This window comes from Erythrolamprus reginae, chromosome 2 (assembly GCF_031021105.1).
Source record: "Erythrolamprus reginae isolate rEryReg1 chromosome 2, rEryReg1.hap1, whole genome shotgun sequence".
Lineage (NCBI taxonomy): Eukaryota > Metazoa > Chordata > Lepidosauria > Squamata > Dipsadidae > Erythrolamprus > Erythrolamprus reginae.
The window spans coordinates 151,771,014-151,792,643 of NC_091951.1; the positions used below are offsets into that span (position 1 = coordinate 151,771,014).

General features: G+C 39.8%; 1 protein-coding gene across 2 annotated transcripts in view; it reads left to right on the forward strand.

The window, feature by feature from the left end:
* The window catches only part of GRB2 (growth factor receptor bound protein 2), a 90,932-nt gene that overhangs the window by 44,063 nt on the left and 25,239 nt on the right, over window positions 1-21,630 (forward strand). For both annotated transcript variants that reach the window (XM_070739935.1, XM_070739936.1), the window contains exon 3: window positions 20,689-20,786. In XM_070739935.1, the coding sequence (XP_070596036.1) occupies window positions 20,689-20,786 (98 nt within the window). The remainder of the gene's footprint in view (window positions 1-20,688; window positions 20,787-21,630) is intronic.

The window sequence follows — 21,630 nt, forward strand, 5'->3', positions numbered from 1 at the left end:
ACATCCTTGAAAACTATCTGGAAGCTACAGCTGATCCAAAATGCAGTGGCAAGGACAGCAATAGGCATTCCTTGTTAGGCCCATATTTTAATCTTAGTGGTTACTATAATCTACGAGGTGGAATTTAAGGTGCTGATTGTCACCTATAAAAGCCTTCACAATATATAGAGCTCTGGATGTTTTCCACACTTGTAAGCATCCTACAAGTATATTAAAATCTGGAACTGTTCCCAGACTAGAGGTTAAGATTTTTATGGAGACCCCCCCTCTCTCTCAGAGGGAGAGAGGGAGGGAGGGAAGGGAATGGTCATATTTCTTTAAGTGGTATGTTCCTAATTATTGTAAGCCTCAGCCTTTTTGATACTAAGCAGGCTCAAAATCTGAATAACTAAATACATGCACACAGAAAAAGGCACTCTGAGAAGTGTAAGATCAACATGTTCTAGGAAGTATGTGTTTATAGGAATAAAATTGTAGCAAAGAAGCTTCTGTGTCAATCCTAAATCTTATTACTAGCAAAAACAGAGCTGTGTTGTTTCAGACATAAACCAAGCACACAGTTGTTCCAGGCAGAAATGTATTTGAGCACTCTAGTTTTGTTTTAATTGCTGTGTTTTATTCCTTGCAGTCAGGGTATTTATCTTTTGCATTATCCTATTTGGGCCAGTATAGTAGGAGAGGTCTTCACTGCTTTGACTGGTGTTTGTGTGATTTGAATGGCATTTTGGAGTGAAGCACCAAGCTTATAGGAATATGTGGCACCAAAGGACTCGTTCTGGCCTAATTGCCATTAGAAAAAATATGTGGAAAGGGGGAGCTTCAGAGGAAGAAATTCCTTTGTGGGTCCATTGGACACAATCCTAAACTGTTACTTTTATTGGAGACTGGTAAATAGTGATAAGTAGTGTTGTTTCAGTTTAACAGTGAAGGCTATGTTAGATGAACGTAAAACAATGATGGAATTAACAGAAGCAAGGCAACAGGCAAAAACAGCAAAACATCAGTGCCAGATGGCCTTCCAGCAGAACTTTATAAAGATTTACAAAATATTTTAAATATACCAATGTTGGAAGCATTTAATGAAGTTATTGCTAAAAGCAAAAGTACCAATTTCATGGATAGAAGCATATATTACTCTCATACTGAAAGAAGATTCAGATTTACAACAGATAAAAATATGCCGCCCTGAGTCTTCAGAGAGGGGCGGCATACAAATCTAATAAATAATAATAATTTAAAAAACTACAGACCAATATCCTTATTGAATTATAAAATATAGACCTCAATAGTTGTGGAGAGGCTAAAAAGATTCTTAAATCAATTCTTACATCCAAATCAAAATGGATTTCTACCAAAGAGACAAATTAAAGACAGTATGAGAATAATTTTAAGCACATTGGAGTACTATGAAGCTCATGCAGAGAAGCAAATGGTGCTGATTTTTCTAGAGGCACAGAAAGTATTTGATAATGTGAACTGACAATTCATGTTAGTGCAATTAAAAGATAGATTTTTGGTGAAAGATTTATTAATATGATAAAGGCTACATATTGCAAACAGCAAAGATGGTGGTAAATAGATGATTGCCCTTTGTCCCCTCTGTTATTTATATTGGCACTGGAAGTATTAAACAGGAATATTAGACAAGATACAGAGATAAAAGATATGGAAATAAAGAAGGAAAAATATAAATTACAGGCATTTCTATATGTTTTTAAAGTGCTAGTGTTTCAGTTTGTGGCAACTTCCATAGCCTTTTATTTTTCTCTATAATTTGTTTCTATTAGGTATATTTGGAGGAAGGAGGTTGTAAATTTGAGAGAGAAAGAAATAAAGATTCCTTTACTCTTTCCTGTACTTTTACTTTCCAAATTGAAAAGAAAATTTCTCCCCCTCCCATCCAAAAATGTCCTACCTCCAAATAAGGGCAATTTGGGGAGGATTAATTCTTCTGATTCATTTTGCCTGTGTAAACTGGCCCTGATAGCATTGCTAACTCCTAGAAACACGTGCACAGAAATGTTAAAAATGCTTTTTTTTACTGCTTTAAAAATAGGCTTGCCTTTAAGTCTTCTTGCACCCCACCCCATTCTACAGTTTAGGGTTAGCTAGGCACATTAGCCAAACTCTATCCCCCTTGTCAAATTCCCACTGTATATATATACAGTACTGCTCAAAAAAATAAAGGGAACACTCAAATAACACATCCTAGATCTGAATGAATGAAATATTCTCACTGAATACTTTGTTCTGTACAAAGTTGAATGTGCCCAACAGTATGTGAAATTGATTGTCAATCAGTGTTGCTTCCTAAGTAGACAGTTTGATTTCACAGAAGTTTCATTTACTTGGAGTTATATTGTGTTGTTTAAGTGTTCCCTTTAATTTTTTGAGCAGTGCATAAACTATGAATGGGCATGTTAGGGCCAGTCAGAGAGAAAATATTCCTAGGGCTTGCTAGTCTAGAAGGCAGGGAGCTGATGTAAAGAGGCTTGATTTAGGACTATGCCCATTCTTCTTGAAGGCAATGGTGTGTCACCAGCACGAATCTCAGCGACCGGTTAGGTCTCACAGAGTTGGCCTTCTCCGGGTCCCGTCAACTAAACAATGTCGTCTGGCGGGACCCAGGGGAAGAGCCTTCTCTGTGGCGGCCCCGACCCTTTGGAACCAACTCCCCCCAGATATCAGAGTTGCCCCCATCCTCCTTGCCTTTCGTAAGCTCCTTAAAGCCCACCTCTGTCGTCAGGCATGGGGGAATTGAGACTTTCCCTTCCCCCTAGGCTTATAAAATTTATGCACGGTATGTCTGTATGTATTATTGGTTTCTTAAATTGGGGTTTTAAAATTAACTTAAATATTAGATTTGTTTACATTGTATTATTATTGTTGTTAGCCGCCCCGAGTCTACGGAGAGGGGCGGCATACAAATCTGATAGATAGATAGATAGATAGATAGATAGATAGATAGATAGATAGATAGATAGATAGATAGATAAATGATGGGTTCAGATAAGAGTTTAATGCTGGAAGAGAAGCTTTCTTCTTCCTCCACTCCAATGCAAGTGGTTTTGGTGTTGATGAATGCATGCCCTTCCATTAGCAAATATGACCATTTGATGGCAATGAAGAGTGATGTTTGCTAAATCGGTCCATGGCTGCTATCAAGTGCTTCAGATTTTAGCAGCCGAGAAAGCTTGCTATAAATTGTACTATTCCTGTAAGGAAACCAAATGAAAGTGTCTCTCCTTTTCTTCCTATTGAAGCAGAACAGGCAAATTGGTTGGGATTTTGTCCCTGCCAGCCCATGATCCACTTAGAAGAGATTGGCAGAATTTCTGAAACACAGCTGTTTCAAATTCAGAACTAAACAACTTTCCTTTTCATGCACATCTCTACTATTTATATGCTGTACAGAGATGGAATTTTGTTTTAGGAATTGCTGGTACGAAAGTATCGTTAACTATAAATCTGTGGCATGTAGGCTTATTTTTAGCATAATGTAGACTGAATTACTCAACTACCCACTGAATTAGTCATTTCTATTTATTGGGGGATTAAAAAATGACATATACATCTTATTGTAGGTATAGCAGTTCTGTATTTTGTGAGTCATGGGCTTCAACATTTTGGGCAAAAATAGTCACTTAAAATCTTCCTATGTATTTTAATGGTGAATCTGTCGTTGGTATAATATTTTCAATAAAAATGGCCTCATTTGTTTTAAAGTTTCAAGCAAGGAGTGAATTTTTTGTCTCTACTTACATTTTCAGTTAATGTCATGGTATTTATTTGGTGTAGAGAATTAAAAAGGGAATTCACTGGGGGAAATTGTTTGAAAATAAGGGACTGAGCTATAACATCAGTTAGCAGGATGAAGAATTTGTAAGTTTTGGCATCCTAGCTTTTAAAAATGAAACTATATTACTTTTTCATATATTGGACAGGATCAAAGCTTTTTGGGGATAAATGTGGAGAAAGTAGGAGAAAATAGAACCAAAACTATATGTTATATAATATTAAAAATATGAGAAACTAGTAAAAATAAATAGTTTTTATTACATACATACATTCAAAGAAAAAGATAAAGTAAACCAAGCATTACAGAATATTTCTGTGTTGTCTACATTTCCAACATGCCTTTAAAAAAAATCTGTGTCACTAAGGATACCATTTACACTATTTGTTGTCCTGCAATGTACTTTACACTGGCATGATTTCTAGGGCTATGTGTAGATAGATAAGTAAATTGAATTAAGAAGTATGAATCATAGATTCCTCTAGAAAATTCCTTCATTTACTTTTTAAGTTAATTTGATTTAAAATTAATTTTGATTAATTTAATTTAAGCATGTAAATCATTTGATTGACTCTGGCAAGCTCACAATAAAGAGTCACAACCAAATAGAAACAGTTTAAAAACAAAATATATAAACATAGAAATATCAATAAAACCACATTAAAACAAGAGAAAAAAATTGACCAGAATCAGCAACCTTTGTACAATTTGTCCATGGCTACCAGATCCTTCCTTTTCCCTTCCCACATGCACCAACAAAGCCATGTCATCCAGGCCATCCTAAAGCCAGGAGGGTCCAGACCAATCTAAGGTTCAGGGGAATCAGGTATCAAAGGTTGGGTATGGCAGCATTAATGTTCTTCTCCTGGATTCTTCCAGATTACATTTTGTAGATGCAGCTCATAATATGCTCTCCAGCCGAACCTAATGGGACAGGTAGATGTCACTGGAAGAGGTAGTATCTTAGGTGAACTTTATCTTTTGGTTCAAGTCATTATAAATGGGAGGGAAATCTGACGCGAAAAGGTCAGTGATACAACAACAACAACAACAAAAATCACAAATATTTATGACAGAGATAATAGTTCTTAAAACACACTTTAAGATCTTTGATGCCATATGGATTGAAAGTGTTGATCCAGTAACTACACCATATAATTAAGGTCTTTGTTTTACAGACTACTATCTGTTCCACATGAAATCATAGTCTTGCAGCTTGCAAATTTAACTCTTTAATTAATTTAGTTCAGGTGACTGGAGTTTGCTTAAAATTCATTTTCTCATGTTTATTTGATACATTTATTTTTTACATTATGAAGGGATGGATTCTACTAGAAATTGTCCCAATTATTTTTTAGTAGTTTATACCCTTCCAATAGTACTGAATTGTAGCTCTAGTTATAGTATGTTTTAGATTTAAGTGAGGAGTTAAAGTCTAAGACCATGGAGGAAATATTTGAAACACATCTGGCCTACTCAATGTCAAGGTTTCCTGGGAATATTTTGAAAGAGTTCATCATGTCCTTCATATTATGTTCTAACATTGTACTGTACTATCCTCAGAAAACACGTCAAATCTTTTATCAAAGGGTGTTCCTTAGACTGAAAGGCATTTGACTTTCAGATTTGAGACACAATGCATAAAATTGGATATTTTATGTATGTATATTTTATGTAATCACATTTATTCTTACTTAAATACGTTTCTACATTATTCAAATTGTTTTATGTTTATATTATAGCCAGTATGATTGACCTTATGATGTGTTTAGATTCCTCTTAAGAAGTAATTTCGTAGCTAAACTTAATTGTAATAATAACAACGCATTATCTCATACCAGTGGCTTGTTGCCAGTTTCTTAGAACTAACGTTTCTCTTGTTTGATTTCAAAACAAAATATGTACACTGAAATATATAATGTGGTGCATTTTGAGTGACCAGGGAGAAACCGATCTATTAAAAAAGGGGGAACTATGCTATAATCTATGGGGAAGGAATCAAAAGGAGTCTTAACAGTGCCCTTTTCCGATTAACACGTTTTATATGAAAAGGTACAAGCTTTTGTGACCTGCCGCTCACCATCAGATGCAATTGTATTTCTCAGTAGCATTTCTGAGAAATAGTAATATGAGATCATCCATTTGCATCTGATGAACTGAGATTCAGCTTACAAAAGCTTATGCTTTGTAATAACATCTGTTGTTCAGAAAAGAGACTACTTAGCTACCCTGTTTCCCCAAAATAAGACATCCCGTGATAATAAGCCCAATCGAGCTTTTGAGTATATGGCAATAAGTCCAAGCGCTTATTTCAGGGTTCAAAAAAATATAAGACATGGTCTTATTTTTGGGGAATCACAGTGAAAAATTTCTCATTGGGTGCAATTGAAAATGAATGTTGACTCACCTGATACGCTTTTTCTCATGGTAGAGGAGTCACCAGTCAGGATGGGTTGTACTCGCTCGTCAGAGGCATGTCCGAGTCAGATGAGTATAAAAGTGCTGAAACCGCCCACAGGCCCCAGTTTTTTTTGACGAAACTGTAACATTGACTCGGAGTGGACAGCACAACCTGACATTAAAGATTTGAAACCAAGAACCCAACTACGTTAACGGCCTATAGCCCTCTAATCGTTAAGAGAGAGGAGGACAGGAGGGCAGCAGAGAGGATAGGCAGGTTCCAGAAAGAAGGGTGGGACCTGACTGGTGACTCCTCTACCATGAGAAAGAGCGTATCAGGTGAGCCAACGCTCATTCTCCATGGAGAGGAGGAGTCACCAGTCAGGATGGGACATGCCAAAGTTTCTGTCCTGAGGTCCAGTTGGCCGCTCCTCCAAGGGGCACTGGGTGGCCCATGCTGCTGAAGTGGCTGCACTCCGCGTAGAGTGGGGCCGTGATATCCAGTGGCCACTGGATGCCCTCAATGTTGTAGGCCTTAGCGATGGCCCCACGGATCCATCATCTGATAGAGGTGGAGGAAGCCTTGAGGCCTAGCTTGTGAGGCAAGAAGTAGACAAATAGGGCCTCAGTATGTTTAATGGACTGGGTTCGCCTCAGATAAATCTAGAGGGCTCTCTTAATGCCAAGCGTGTGCTCTGAAGGATGGGATGGTCGGGAGCAAAAGGTTGGCAGGATAATGTCCTGACCCCTGTGGAACAATGAATTTACCTTCGGAATAAAGGTCGGGTCCAAGTGAAGGACTACTTTATCTTGATGGAAGCAGCATAGGTCCTCTCTTACTGATAGACCTGCCAATTCAGATATCGGCTTGGCTGTGGTAATAGCTATGAGGAAGGCTACCTTCAGGGACAGGTGTTGAAGAGAGGACTCTCGCAAGGGTTCATAAGGAGGCTCTGTTAAGGAGTGAAGCACTCTGGGAAGATCCCATGTAGGAAAATAATGGATAGTAGGAGGGTGAGCTTTAGTGATGCCCCTGAGAAATCTGAACATCAAGGAGATATGAGCTATAGAGGGACAGTGGTCACAAGCTATGATAGAAGATAGAGCCGCCATCTGGTGTCAAATGGTATTCGGGGCAAGACCCCTGTCTAGACCCTGTTTCAAGAATCTAAGGACCTTGGATAGGGGAATGTTGACTGGGGAGAGGTCTTGTGAATTACACCAGTCACAGAAGGTCTGCCACATAGAAGAGTAGATCCGCTCAGTGGAGGCCCTTCGTGCCTTGTGGATATAATTTATTACATTGTTATCATAGTCTTGGCTCCTCAAGACACTCCGTTCAAAAGCCAGGTGGTCAATCAGCACCAGCCCAGGTCCGGATGGAGTAGGGGCCCCTTGTTGCAGAAAATTGGCGCTAGAGGCCACCTCGGAGCCGGGAGGCGTGGGTGGGTGTGCTCTGGAAACAAAAAAGAGGAGAGGGCTCAACGGCTCTCCTGGAGCCTCTGGTCTACTAATCAGTAAGGAAAAGGGTGGAGTAGTAATGGCATCAGGGGCTGCACAATAAGGGCAGTGATCGGGTCCTTATCAAGCCGATCGCTGGGAGTCAGCAAGCTGCGGCAAAAGGAGGCTGCGCAAAAACAAATGGCGGCAGCGATCGGCTCCTTATCAAGCCAATCGCTGAGACGATTTGGCACGCTGCAAAAAGCCTCTCCAAGGAAACAAAATCGAAAGGATGCCGCCGGTAGCTATAACCAGCCCGGGGCAAAGAATTGACTGGGAGGGTCTCACCCGTCTGTGGGATTAAAGGGAGATGGACGGAGGCAAAGGGGATCCCGCTGTAACCAGCGAGGCTTAGCGCTTGCCAGGCAAGGAGCTCCGAGGCAGCCCTAGCGGCCGGAGGAGAAAACTGGAGCCGGGAGTTGGGGAAGGCCCAGGGCCCTACCCACCCAACAGTGGGGCTGAACCCAGGGGTCGCTGCGCCCAAACTGTGCCCTCAGTCACTCAGGAGGTTAAGGGGGGGGGGATTAAACTAATGGTTCACTTCATTAACCTAATTAGAAAACTTTCAAGGAGATAGAAGTTACAAGTCAGAACGGTTGTTCTGCCACGACCTGCTCTGTAAAAAGCGAGTCAGAAAAACTGGAGCCTGTGGGCGGTTCCATCACTTTTATACTCATCTGACTCAGACACGCCTCTGACGAGCGAGTACAAGCCATCCTGACTGGTGACTCCTCCTCTCCATGGAGAACTACCTACGTAATTCATAAGTTACACAGATCAGGATCGAAGGAGCTAGCGAAACAGGTTGACCGAAGTCAGTAACTATGGGGGGGGGGGAGTAAACTTGCAATGTTGTTTTTTTCTAAGAAATTGGCCCATTATCTGTGTTGTGCTTCTTTTGTCCCGAATGGAATGATTAGATAGGACCCTGGCTGTATATGGGTGAAGCAGATTGTAGTTATCTCATTATTCTGATCTCATTACATTCTTGACTGTTGGGTTAGAAGAAGTTCTTACAAAACTCTTTATTTAATAGGTCATTAAACTAGCTGCAGGGGAGAACATTCTTAGATCCCCCCCTCCCCAAATGTTATAAACTTTTGGCAAAGGATAAAATATACAAAGCAAAAAAGGGGGTGAAGAAAAAGACAGGTTAAAGGAAAAGCAAAGGGTGCAAAGAGAAGGAAAAAGAGGGGGAAAAGGTACTGTAATTTCCAACATTGTTTGGTAAAATTACCGTAACCTCTTATTCCAAAATCAATAATGCATGTTATTTTTAACTGTTTTTAGTATTGGATTATACTGTTTTGTTGCTGTTGTTAGCCGCCCCGAGTCTGCGGAGAGGGGCGGCACACAAATCAAATAAATAAATAAATAAATACATACATACATACATACATACATACATACATACATACATATATATTTCTATAACCTTAAGTATTTCTAATTGACAGATTCCAAAATTAAATGTTCATTTCTTTCCATATCTAGCAAGAAGCCCAAGTTTGTTTCCAAATAGAAACAAAGTTAGACGAAGTCTTTTCTTTAACCATAGTAGAACTTTCTTAAATTTTAAAGACATTTGGTAAATTTCCTTCTGGATTTGCAGGTTTGTTTTTTGCTGTATACAGATTATTTGTGTTAATCATAAAACAGTTCATAGATAACTTAAAGTTATATTTTCTATCTAGACTTTGAATCTTTAATGCCCTTCGGAGCATTTTTAGACCAACACACCTTTTTAAATTTCATAAGTTTGTTATTTAAAATCAGATTTAGAGTTAACTGGTTTGTCTGTTTTCTGAGCTGTGAGTTTCATATTCTTGTAAAGGAAGATTACAAAAGGATTATAGACATTGGATTTAATTGCAACAAGTGGCAAATAATGGAGGATTGCACCAAAGACCTATAATTAGGGGATCATTGACTTTCCCTCTGTTGACTATTGGTGGAAAGTACTATGTTATGTAAAAGGCACTGAAGAGAGACAGAAGATAATGAATGTTTGTTACAATTGTGTCACAAAGGTTATCACTCCCTTATCCTACACATTCTGGGGAGTTGTATAAGGCTGATTGGTCTAGACTCTAGAATGTTCGCAGTACACTTAAACTAAGGCATAACAACATTAAAATTATTAGTTGCTAAACTTTAAACTTTATCATTTATTTCGACAGTAAAACAAGGGTTTGAAGAATGTATAAGATATTGATAGATTTTTGTAGAGAATGCCTGGAACAGAAAACCCCCCATTGCTGACTATTCAATTCCAAGTCACTTTTTCTGACGTGGCAAAATAGTCATAATTTGCCAAGGTACAGAAAAATCTCTTAAGAGTGCAGTTATCTGGGTAAATGCTGTGTCGCCCATGGAAATGTGTTTGTTACTTGGTTTCCTATACTCATACTTGAGTGTATTATTGTAAGTATTGTTAAGTATAAGTGTATCAGTGTTGTAGTTACCATAAGTACAGGTGTTGTACACTTACTCCTAATTTTTTTAATCCTTTCATTATTACTAGGAGAAAGAAGAGAGGAGGGAAGTACTCTGACTTGCAGATTTTGACATAATATAAAATTAAGGAAATCTGTGCATTTGAAATTTAAAGACTAGTTTAAGAAGCCCCACAGCAAGAAAATAAAAATACAGTAATACCTCATCTTACGAACCTAATTGGTTCCAGAAGTAGGTTCATAAGGCAAAACGTTTGTAAGACGAAACATTGTTTCCCATAGGAAACAATGTAAAAGCGATTAATCCGTGCAAAAAGAAAAAAAATCGCAAAATGGCGCTCTGCTGGGTGCCGCCGCCCGGCTGTCACCTTTTAAAACAGCCGGGGGGCTTCTCGGCATTCTCCCAAACCCAAACTTTTCGAGTTCGGGAGGCCGCTGAGAAGCGCTGCCACCCGGCTGTCACCTCCTGAAACAGCCTGGGGGCTTCTGGGTTTTCTCCCGAACTCCAAACCCAGAAGTTCAGGTTCAGGTTCCGGAGGCCGCCAAGAAGCGCCCGGCTGTTTCAGAAGGTTACAGCTGGGCGGCCCCGCTCGGCGGAGCACAGTTTTTGCGCTCGGCGGCAGTGTTTTCGGCCGATTGGGAGGCTAGAAAGAAGGTGGGGAATCCCAATAGGGAATTCCATAGGCGGAGCTTTGACGTCACGAAGACATCCGGTCGGGCGCTTCTCGGCGGCCTCCGGAACACGAACACGAACTTCCGGGTTCGGGTTCAGGAGAACGCCGAGAAGCCCCCCGGCTGTTTTAAAAGGTGACAGCCGGGCGGCGGCGCCCAGCGGAGCACCATTTTGCGATCTACGGGGTGGGTTCGTAAGCCGAAAAAAGTTCGTAAGAAGAGGCAAAAAAATTCCGAACCCCAGGTTCGTATCACGAGGGGTTCATATTCCTCAGATACTATTTTTAATATCTTTTACACTAAATATTACCTCTTCCATGAAGGATTAACTGACCACAGTGTTTTTAAAAAATTAATATTAAAAAAATATAAACCTGAAGTAAAGCATAGAAGAAATTAAATAAGTGATATGTATGGGATGTAACTAATCAGAGGTTTCTTTGCACTGTTCCCTATATAAACACAGTATTCCTTGTTGCTGCTATTAAATGAAGATTGAGTTTGAAATAAGGAAGGATGTACTGTCTTCTGTTTCCGAGATAAAATCCCAAATGTTAGTTATAAACTGCTTTTGCCTTAGGCTTCACACAGAAAACCCACTTCTCTGTCAAAGAGATCTGTTTCCTCTTTTTAAGAAGCTGTTTATGGGGAAGTTCTTGGAATTTAACTTGCAGCTATGGGGAGGACTGAACTTTTAGAGTAAGCTTGCAGAAAAGAAACATAAAATAAACTTTCAACTGTGTATGAAAGGATTTAAAAAAAGGGTATCCAATAAATGGCTGATTGGCTTTATTTATAATAGTCATGACAATTCAGGATTTAGAAAAATAATTGAATATAAACTAGTATTCTCATGTTCCTTTAATAACAATTTCCAATGCATAATATGCTACTTGTTTGCGACAAACTACCTTTCATCTTGTTTTATAGTTCTGTACCTCAATAAGAGAAGGTATAAGAATGCTAAATGATTTTGTCTCTAGACTTGCCTCTTCTTGAATTGTTGTGAAATAATGAAACTACTGAATTAAATACAACTCATAATTCAGCTGTCATGTAAAGTACTGCTATTATAGAAAGGAATTGCTTGCTAGAAGCTTTTAGGTTGTCTTATTATCAGCATTGGTGATATTTCCTTTAAAGGGTACTAATGAGAAGTGAGAGGGTCTCTTAATCCTCTAAAATAGGGGTGTCAAACTCGACCGTGTTGTGGGCCAGATCATGATATATCTCAATGTTTTTTGTCTTTACGGAGTCAGGGTAGGTGTGGCCTGCTCTAGAGTAGAAATATTTCCTTATAGTTAATCATGCTTCATAAAGAAATTCAAATATTAGTTTAGTATGAGCGTGTGTGTCTACACAGATGCGCGCACACGCATGCCTGTCGTAATACGAGACAGTAGGTACCAGGTTCAAGATCCTATTCAACCAGGAAATGTCTTGATGGCTTAGGGTTGGAAGGAAAAAATTGGAGGATATGTTGCCCAGCTTGGTGGAACTCCTAACCAATCTTGGCTGATCTTGAAAAGCTAAGCAGGTTCAAGTCTGATTATGCCCAAAGGGATGACCATGAAAGAATACAAAGGACATATTATAGAAATTGAAAAAACAACAACAATAAACTTATAGAAGAGAGTAGTGATGAAGTGCTTGCATCTTGGTGCCAAGAAAATTATATAGATATATTAATGAGATCCTCAGATGTCCCTTCCCTGCCTCTCCACATATTCCACCTTGAAGTGACACATAAAAATGACAAATAAATAATGTTCCCTTGAACACTGAACTCTCAGATTTACAGCTGGTCAGTGTACTCAGGTCAATAAGCTGAATTTCAATAGGCATTGATCTCGGTTACCCTCGACAGTCAGGAAACTTGGTCCAAAATTCTATGATGAATAAAATGTAGAAATATAAATGTTCTGCCCATGAAAAACAGAAAACTGCATTTGAAGTCATTCCAAAGTTCAATTCTGCATTCATTTCCCATAAGGCACGGGTTATATTTAGTTCAAAGCATGTTGCAATTCAAAATAGGAACTTTGTTGTATTGTCTAAACCTAATAGATTTTTTGTTTTTGAATCTCTTACAGCATTGCTTGTGTTAATGTTTTTTTTATTTATTTATTTATTTATTTATTTATTTATTTATTTATTTATTTATTTATTTATTTATTTATTTATTTATTTATTTATTTATTTATTTATTTATTTATTTATTAGATTTGTATGCCGCCCCTCTCCATAGACTCGGGGAGGCTAACAACAATAATGAAACAACATATAACAAATCTAATATTTAAAATAATTAAAAGACCCTTATTTTAAAAACCAAACATACACACAAACATACCATGCATAAATTGTATAGGCCTAGGGGGAAGGGAATATCTCAATTCCCCCATGCCTGACAACAGAGGTGGGTTTTAAGAAGCTTACGAGGAGGGTGGGGGCAATTCTGATCTCTGGGGGGAGTTGATTCCAGAGGGTTATGGTATATAGAAGGCCTAGATCAGTGATGGCGAACTTTGTTTTCCTCGGGTGCTGAAAGAGCATGGGTGCACGCTATTGTGCATGCATGAGTGGCCCCACCCATAATTTAATGCCTGGGGAGGGTGAAAACAGCTTTCCCCCCTCCCCTGGAGGCCCTCTGAGGGCTGGAAATGGCCTGTTTCCCAACGTCTGGTGGGCCCAGTAGGCTCGTGTTTTTATTCATTCATTCATTCACTCACTCACTCACTCACTCACTCACTCACTCACTCACTCACTCACTCACTCACTCATTCATTCATCAATTTTTATGCCGCCCTTCTCCTTAGACTCAGGGCGGCTTACAACATATTAGCAATAGCACTTTTTAACAGAACCAGCATATTGCTCCCACAATCCGGGCCCTCATTTTACCCACCTCAGAAGGATGGAAGGCTGAGTCAACCTTGAGCCGGTGATGAGATTTGAACCGCTGACCTTCAGATCTACAGTCAGCTTCAGTGGCCTGCAGTACAGCACTCTACCTGCTGCGCCACCCCGGCTCTGGAGCCGGGAGAGGGTAAAAACACTCTCCCCCATCCCCCTGGAGGCTCTCTGGAAACCAAAAATGCCCTCCCAGAGCCTCTGTGTAAGCCAAAAATCAGCTGGCCGGCACACACATGCACGTTGGAGTTGAGCTAGGACAATGGCTCCCATGCCAGCAGATATGGCTCCACGTGCCATCTGTGGCACCCGTGCCATAGGTTTGCCATCACTGGCCTAGATTTTCCTCAGGGAAGCGTATGCACTGTTTCTATCTTCAAGAAAGCATGGTGTCCTGGCTTCTTGGTTTCACCAGATGAGGAGTTCCATTGCCTTTCCCGGCTGACTCTACCTTGCAAAGATCATGAACCTTTTTTTGGAGATCTTAATCTCAGCATGTCCTGATTCTTATTAATTTTAACATTCTTCTTCATTCTTGGATAGGCGATCACAGCATGCAAGAATAATGTACAGAAGCAAATACGTTATACTGCAAAAACCTATTGTGCCCAGAAATGGAATGTTTCTCTCCTGTTCACACTGTTCTGAATATTCTAAGGACGGTCCTCAATTATTTAAAAATCTAAACTGGAAGCATTTTCTATTACTTCAGTCAAAATTCTGTTTCAGTATTATACCAGATTCAGAACACAATGAACCACTTTGGTTTGAAGGATTAAGTTCTAAAAGTTTGCCCAGCCAAAGTGTAGTCTTTTGAGGTCTGGAGGGCATTCAAATTAGGGGAGGGAGGGGGAGAGAGAGAGAGGAGAGATCTCAAGTAAGGTACATTTGTGGAGTAGTAGAATGTGTTATATAAATCTGATATAATTGCACATTGGATCATATAGCACAGTGATGGTGAACGTATGGCATTTGTGCCACAGGTGGCAAGCGGAGCCATAGATGAGGGCACGCGAGGCATTGCCCTATGTCAGCTCCAGTGTACATGTGGATGCTGACTGTTCTGTCAGGCTCTCTGGTAGAATCCTCCCAAAAATTCACAGGTACAAATTTCAGACACACACACGTTTGAAAATTCAAAACAATGTTCTTTATAATGAAAATTCACTTAAACTAAGCCCTCTTTTGGTATAGCAAAGAGCACTCGTCTCCAAACAAACTGGTAATTTATACAAGTCCCTTATCAGTTCTGTGATACTTAACTTGCAGCTGTGAGGCAATTCAAAGTTCTTCTTTCACAAAGTGAAACACACTTTGCTCTGGTTTAGTTTCAAAGCAGGGAAAAATCAGCACACAAAAAGTCAAAGTCAGGAAAGCAGTCACGAAACACAATGATCAGATAATCCTCCACAATGGCCAAACCCACAGGCTGCTATTTATAGCAGCCTCACTAATTACCACAGCCCCACCCAACCACAGGTGGCCTCATTTTCTTTGATAATAATCTCTCAGTTGTTGTTGCCTATGCATCGCTCTCCGCATGTGTGGCTGTATCATTAACTCTTGTTCTGAATCCAAGGAGGAGCTAGATAATTGATCTCCTTCTGAGCTGTCTGCCACACTCTCCTCCTCCCTGTCACTCATGTCATCTTGGTCAGAGGAGCCTTCATCATCAAATTCCACAGGGGGGCACAACAGGCCTGCAGCATGTGGATGTCTCCCCCACATCCACAGTCCTTGGGGCAGGAGCTGGGCCAGAGCTAACCACAACACTGACTAGCTGGTTTTCAGCCTTTTTTCGGCTGTTTTCTTGCTCCCCAGCGATAACAGCCCAACGGGCCAATCGGAAGTTCACTTATATGCTCACCCTCAGCCTCCTTTTTGCTGTCAGAGGTCGTCAGGAACTTCTTCGGCTTTGGACAGTTGCAGCCAGGCCTCGTACACCTTGGCCCATTTCTTCTGCAGCCAGGAAGTCTTTCCCAAAGGCCTGTGTAGCCGATAACAGAATTCCAGATCGATCTGGAGCTCTGCTATCGGCTACACAGGCCTTCAGGAAAGACTTCCTGGATGAAGAAGAAATGGGCCCAGGTGTGCGAGGGCTGGCTGCAACTATCTGAAGGTATGTAGTAGGGCAGCTCCACTTTTCATTTTTGAACTTCCAGTTGGACCATTGGGCCATTTTTCTCCATCTCCAGGCTTCAAGAGGGTTTTCTGAACTCTGGGGAGAGCAAAAAGCATCCCAACAGGCCTAGTGGTTTCAGTGAGGCATGCACGCATGCGCAGGGGGGCAACACGGGAGGGTTGTACCCATGCGCAGGGCATTGCATTATGGGTGTGGGCACGCGCACACTATTGCACACACAGGCGCCCTTTTGGCACCCGAGCCGAAGAAGGTTCACCATCACTGATAAAGCAGATAATGCGAGGTGGGGTTTGTGGATGTCATTCTTACAAGTCTAAATAATAGGAAGTGGATAATTACTAAGTTCAAGCTTACAAAACTTGGGAAACTGCCTCTGTGACAAAGTTTGTAATCATCAGAAGTGATACACTGTATCAATATGTCTATCAAGACCCATGTGACACTTCCCATAGTTTGTTCTAATTCAGAGATATAGCGTATTGGGAATGATTATACATGGACTATATTAAATTTTAAATGGTTGAGTTATTAGACCTTACTGCTATAACTTAATTCTTAATTCTTTCGTAAAGTTCTTAAGACCCATCTCTGCCGTCAGGCAAGGGGGAAATGAGACATCTCCCCCGGGCCTATACAGTTTATACATGGTATGTTTGTGTGTATGTTTGCTTTTAATAATGCGGTTTTTAGTGTTTTTTAAATTATTAGATTTGTTCTTACATTGTCTTTGTTATTGTTGTGAGCCGCCCCGAGTCTACAGAGAGGGGCGGCATACAAATCTAAATAATAATAATAATAATAATAATAATAATAATAATAATAATAATAATAATAATATACTCGCAGAGGCCTGCAGAGAGTAGGGTGTTTTTTATTTACAGTTTTGTAATCTTATATAATACAAACACAGAATAAAGTAATAATTGGAACAACAAAATTATAATTTTATAATTTAAAATGAATCTTTGAACATGTGAACAGTGAGGAGTCTTCTTATACGCTTATGTTTATGGAATGTTTTTGGCCAAAATAAGAAATACCAACAAAACTCTGTGGTTCAATAGAGCAGAATATTTGTAGCTCAGGGTTGAGCTGTGGGGTCTTTGGTGCTCTCTGAGCTTGGTTGTTTCCTTGCAAACGTTTCATTACCCAATTAGATGACATCATCTTATTTTCTCCATGTAATAAATAAAAGTTTAAGAGCGGGATTTCTACCAGGATTCTTGGTCAGTGGTATAGAACTGGTCCAAATGCAGTGATCAAAAGTTCTGGCTTTTAAAAGTAAAAACAAGAATCATTGATTGCATACCCATGCAATGGGTATCAGAACATCCAGATTTTGGAGGGTATTAGTTGTAAAGGTTGCCATTTCTGGGAAGAGAAAGCCATGTCTTGATGAGAAATTTATTGCCCAACTCAGAACCGGAGTCCTAAGCAATTTCATCATTGCTGTAGACATAACTCAAATGTAACTGCTAAAACTAGCCTGATTGGAGATCTTCCAACATAAAAGAAATTGCTTCACTTCTCAATGATTTGGTTAGATTTAATTAGTGAGTTTTGTTCCATTAGAAGACCTGTTGCTAACTTTCAGTGATAGCCATATACCATCTTGCACATATGACACACACAGCATTCTTGAAATCCTGCAGCTGTGCACTTAAAAGGGACACATTTACTTTCTAGTATTCTAGTTTTAGGATACATTGAATGGAGCATGTCTATACTGTACTATGTAAAAGTTAATAGGAAATTGAAAATATTAATAAGCAACTATAGGCAGCTTTTTTTGACACATTTTATAACTGTCCTAAGTGGAGATAGAAATAAGAGTTCTGACCTATGGCATGTGTAGAGCTTTTATCTTCATTGTTTACAGTCTCTCATTTTCCCTCAATACAATATAGAACTTTGTTCTAGAAAGAACTCATTAAATTTTCAACCAAGTATCAATTCTCCATAAACCTATATTCTGGAGTTAATAAGTAAGAGATTTTAATAAGATAAAGAAAGATCCAGTATCTTTGGGACTGAGTACACATATAAGCATTAATGTACCACTATACCACACTACATATTTAACTGTAGAACAGGGGTCCCCAACCCTGGGTCCATTGACTGGTAGTGTTCCATGGCATGCCAGAATCCTACACAAGCAAAGCCCCATCTGGGAGTGTGGGCAGCATGTGAAATCACACACCCTCTGGTCCTCTCCACGGAACTGGTCCCTGATGCCCAAAAGGTTGGGGGCCAATATTGTAGAAGAAAATCAAGCAGAGCTGTGAGGAGGGCAGAATTAAGCATGTCATCAGGTTAGAGTTTTTGCATTCTCACAAGCTCCAAGTAAAACCCCTCCTGAATTCTGTTGATCTTTATTTAGCAGAAATGTAGTGTTGAGCTGTAATTAAGCTACTGCAATGCTCGCTACATCGGGCTACCTTTGAAGAGTGTTCAGAAACTTCAGATTGTCCAAAATGCAGCTGCATGAGCAGTTTTGGGCCTTCCAAGACATGCCCATATCTCGTCATCACTCTGCGGACTGCATTGGCTAACAATCTGTTTCTGGACACAATTCAAAGTGTTGGTTATGACCTATAAAGCCCTACATGGCATCGGACCAGACTATCTCCGAGACCACCTTCTGCCGCACGAATCCCAGCGACCGGTGAGGTCCCACAGAGTTGGTCTCCTTAGGGTCCTGTTGACCAAACAATGTCGGCTGGCAGGATCTAGGGGAAGAGCCTTCTCTGGAGGGGGCCAGGCCCTCTGGAACCAGCTCCCCCTGGAGATTAGGACTGCCCCCACCCTCCTTGCCTTTCGTAAACTCCTTAAAACCCACCTGTCGTCAGGCTTGGGGTAACTGAGACATCCCCCCCTTGCCTATGTAATTTTGTGCATGATATGACAGTGTGTATGTATTTTATCTACTGGGTGGTTTTTTTAAGACTTTGTAATGTAAAACTGTTATTTTACATTTTAATTATTAGATTTGTTACCATGTATCATTGTTGTGAGCCGCCCCGAGTCTACAGAGAGGGGCGGCATACAAACCAAATAAATAAATAAATAAATAAATAAATAAATAAATAATTAATTAATTAATTAATTAATCAATATCTGTTGCCAGGCCTGGGGTTATTAGAGCTTCCCCCTGGCCAATGAATGTTTCCTAGTATGACTGTTGTATGAATTGTTAATTGAAGTTTTAAAATTAGAATTTTTTAACGATTGTTTATGTTATTAATTGGATTGTTTTTCTACTGTTTTATTATGTGCTGTGAGCTGCCCCGAGTCCTCGGAGTGGGGTGGCATACAAATCCAATTAAACGTAAACTTAACTTAAACTGAAGCAGATTCTTGTGTATAGGCTTGAATAAATGTTCAATCAATGTCCTGATTGTTTGTCCCCAGGGGTGGGCTGCTGCCCGGATGGAGGGTGGGGGGACCCAGTGTGGTAGCAAAAATGGAGTTCCAGCACAGAGCACCCAATTTGCCCTGAAAGTTGAAAGAAAACGCAGGACATTCTGCATAAGCCACGCCCATAGTGTGGTAGTAAAAATTTTGGTAGCCCTTCACTGTTTGCCCCTGACATTATCCATTTATTCAAACCTACACTTGACAGTATCTTTGAATTATTGTATATGCTAGAATAAAATTAAAGCACAAGACACGTTCTCTAATTTACTTGTGTAATGATTTTTATATGAAGTATTATTTGACTTCTGTATAAATGAACAATCCCCCCTCTCATGTTTAAAGAAGGTGTCAAAAGGTGTAGATATTTTTATTGACTGGTTTTAAAAATATCCCATGGTGGGGGGTAAGGACAGTATTTATGGGTGGAATTCTTATGCTTTTCAATTAGCAAGATATGCATTTACAATATCCCTTTGGGGCATGTGGTAAAAATAAGTGAATTGCTTTGTCATTTGAAAATACTCTGTGGACGTTTTAGGCAGTGGGAGAGGGAAGACAGTAGGCTTGACAGAAGCATGTATTTAAGACTGGAGCTGTACAGCTTGATTAAGCGGTGACTGTAGTATAAATATGTCCTACATCATAGATTCTTGGTATTAGAAACTCATATGTGGGATGCACTCAGGCCCTTATCCTCCTGAAACAGTGAAGCTGTGTTCTTATTGACTTGCTAAATCAGTGTTTCATGGTGAGTTCCAGAATAAAGTTTGACATTTAAACATCTGATTTACTTTAACCAAACTCTTAAATGGTGAAGCTGAAAGACTAAATATGGAATTGGCAAATTGGGTTAGTTGGGGGAAAGATCAAAGGCAACATGAGAAAATATTATTATACTGAAAGAGTAGTAGATCCTTGGAACAAACTTCCAGCAGACGTGGTTGGTAAATCCACAGTAGCTAAATTTAAACATGCCTGGGATAAACATATATCCATTGTAAGATAAAATACAGGAAATAGTATAAGGGCAGAGTAGATGGACCATGAGGTCTTTTTGTGCCGTCAGTCTTCTATGTTTCTATGGGTGTGCACTTAATTATAGAAACATAGAAACATAGAAGACTGACGGCAGAAAAAGACCCCATGGTCCATCTAGTCCGCCCTTTTACTATTTCCTGTATTTTATCTTACAATGGATATATGTTTGTGTATATTATCCCATAAATACAATCCTAGAAAGTTATTTTCTCTCCTTTACTTCTGCCCATTTCAGCTATTAGATTTTCTTTAAAACTAGCTGGCTGTTAGCAAAACAAACCTGAAATGCTGTGCATTGTTGGGTTAGCATGTTATCCAGAAATAGAACCTGTCTTCCTTTTCCCTTTTTCCAGGTTTTGAATGAAGAATGCGATCAAAATTGGTACAAGGCAGAACTCAATGGCAAAGATGGCTTCATTCCCAAAAACTATATTGAAATGAAACCACATCCGTAAGTAAAGTATTGCTGTTTCCTCAGTTATTTGGCACACTTACTGTCTGAGCTGCAGTGAGAAGAATAAGATTCTTTATTAAATTACAAAGCAGAGCACACTATAAGAGCAACTTTGTGAGTATAAAATGGCATAGTTGCTTATAAATCTGAGACAAGACTGACCAATGTACAGGTTAGTCATCGTCTTACAACCACAATTGAGCCCAAATTTCTGTTGTTAATTGAGACATTTGTTAAGTGTGTTTTGTCCCATTTTATGAGCTTTTTTGCCACAGGTGTTTACTAAATTCACCATCATTTTTAAGTTAGTACGTAGCACAGCTGTTTAAGTGAGTCTGGCTTCTTCATTGGCTTTGCTTGTCAGGAAGTTATAAAGAGGATCACATGATCCTAGGACGAAATAAATATGAGTCAGTTCACAAATATCTGAATTTTGATCATGTGACCATGGGGATACTGTAGGGGTCAGAAGTGTGAAATGCAGTCATAAATCACTTTTCAGTTCAGTAACTTGGAATGGCCACTAAATGAACTGTTTTAAGTCGAGGACTTCCTGCAGTAGAGTAATTATTGTTTTATAAAATACAGTGATACCTCGTCTTACAAATGCCTCGTCATACAAACTTTTCGAGATACAAACCCGGGGTTTAAGATTTTTTTGCCTCTTCTTACAAACTATTTTCACCTTACAAACCCACCGCAGCCGCTGCGATGCCCCGCCTCCAGACTTCCGTTGCCAGTGAAGCACCCGTTTTTGCGCTGCTGGGATTCCCGAGGCTCCCCTCCATGGGAAACCCCACCTCTGGACTTCCATATTTTTGTGATGCTGCAGGGGAATCCC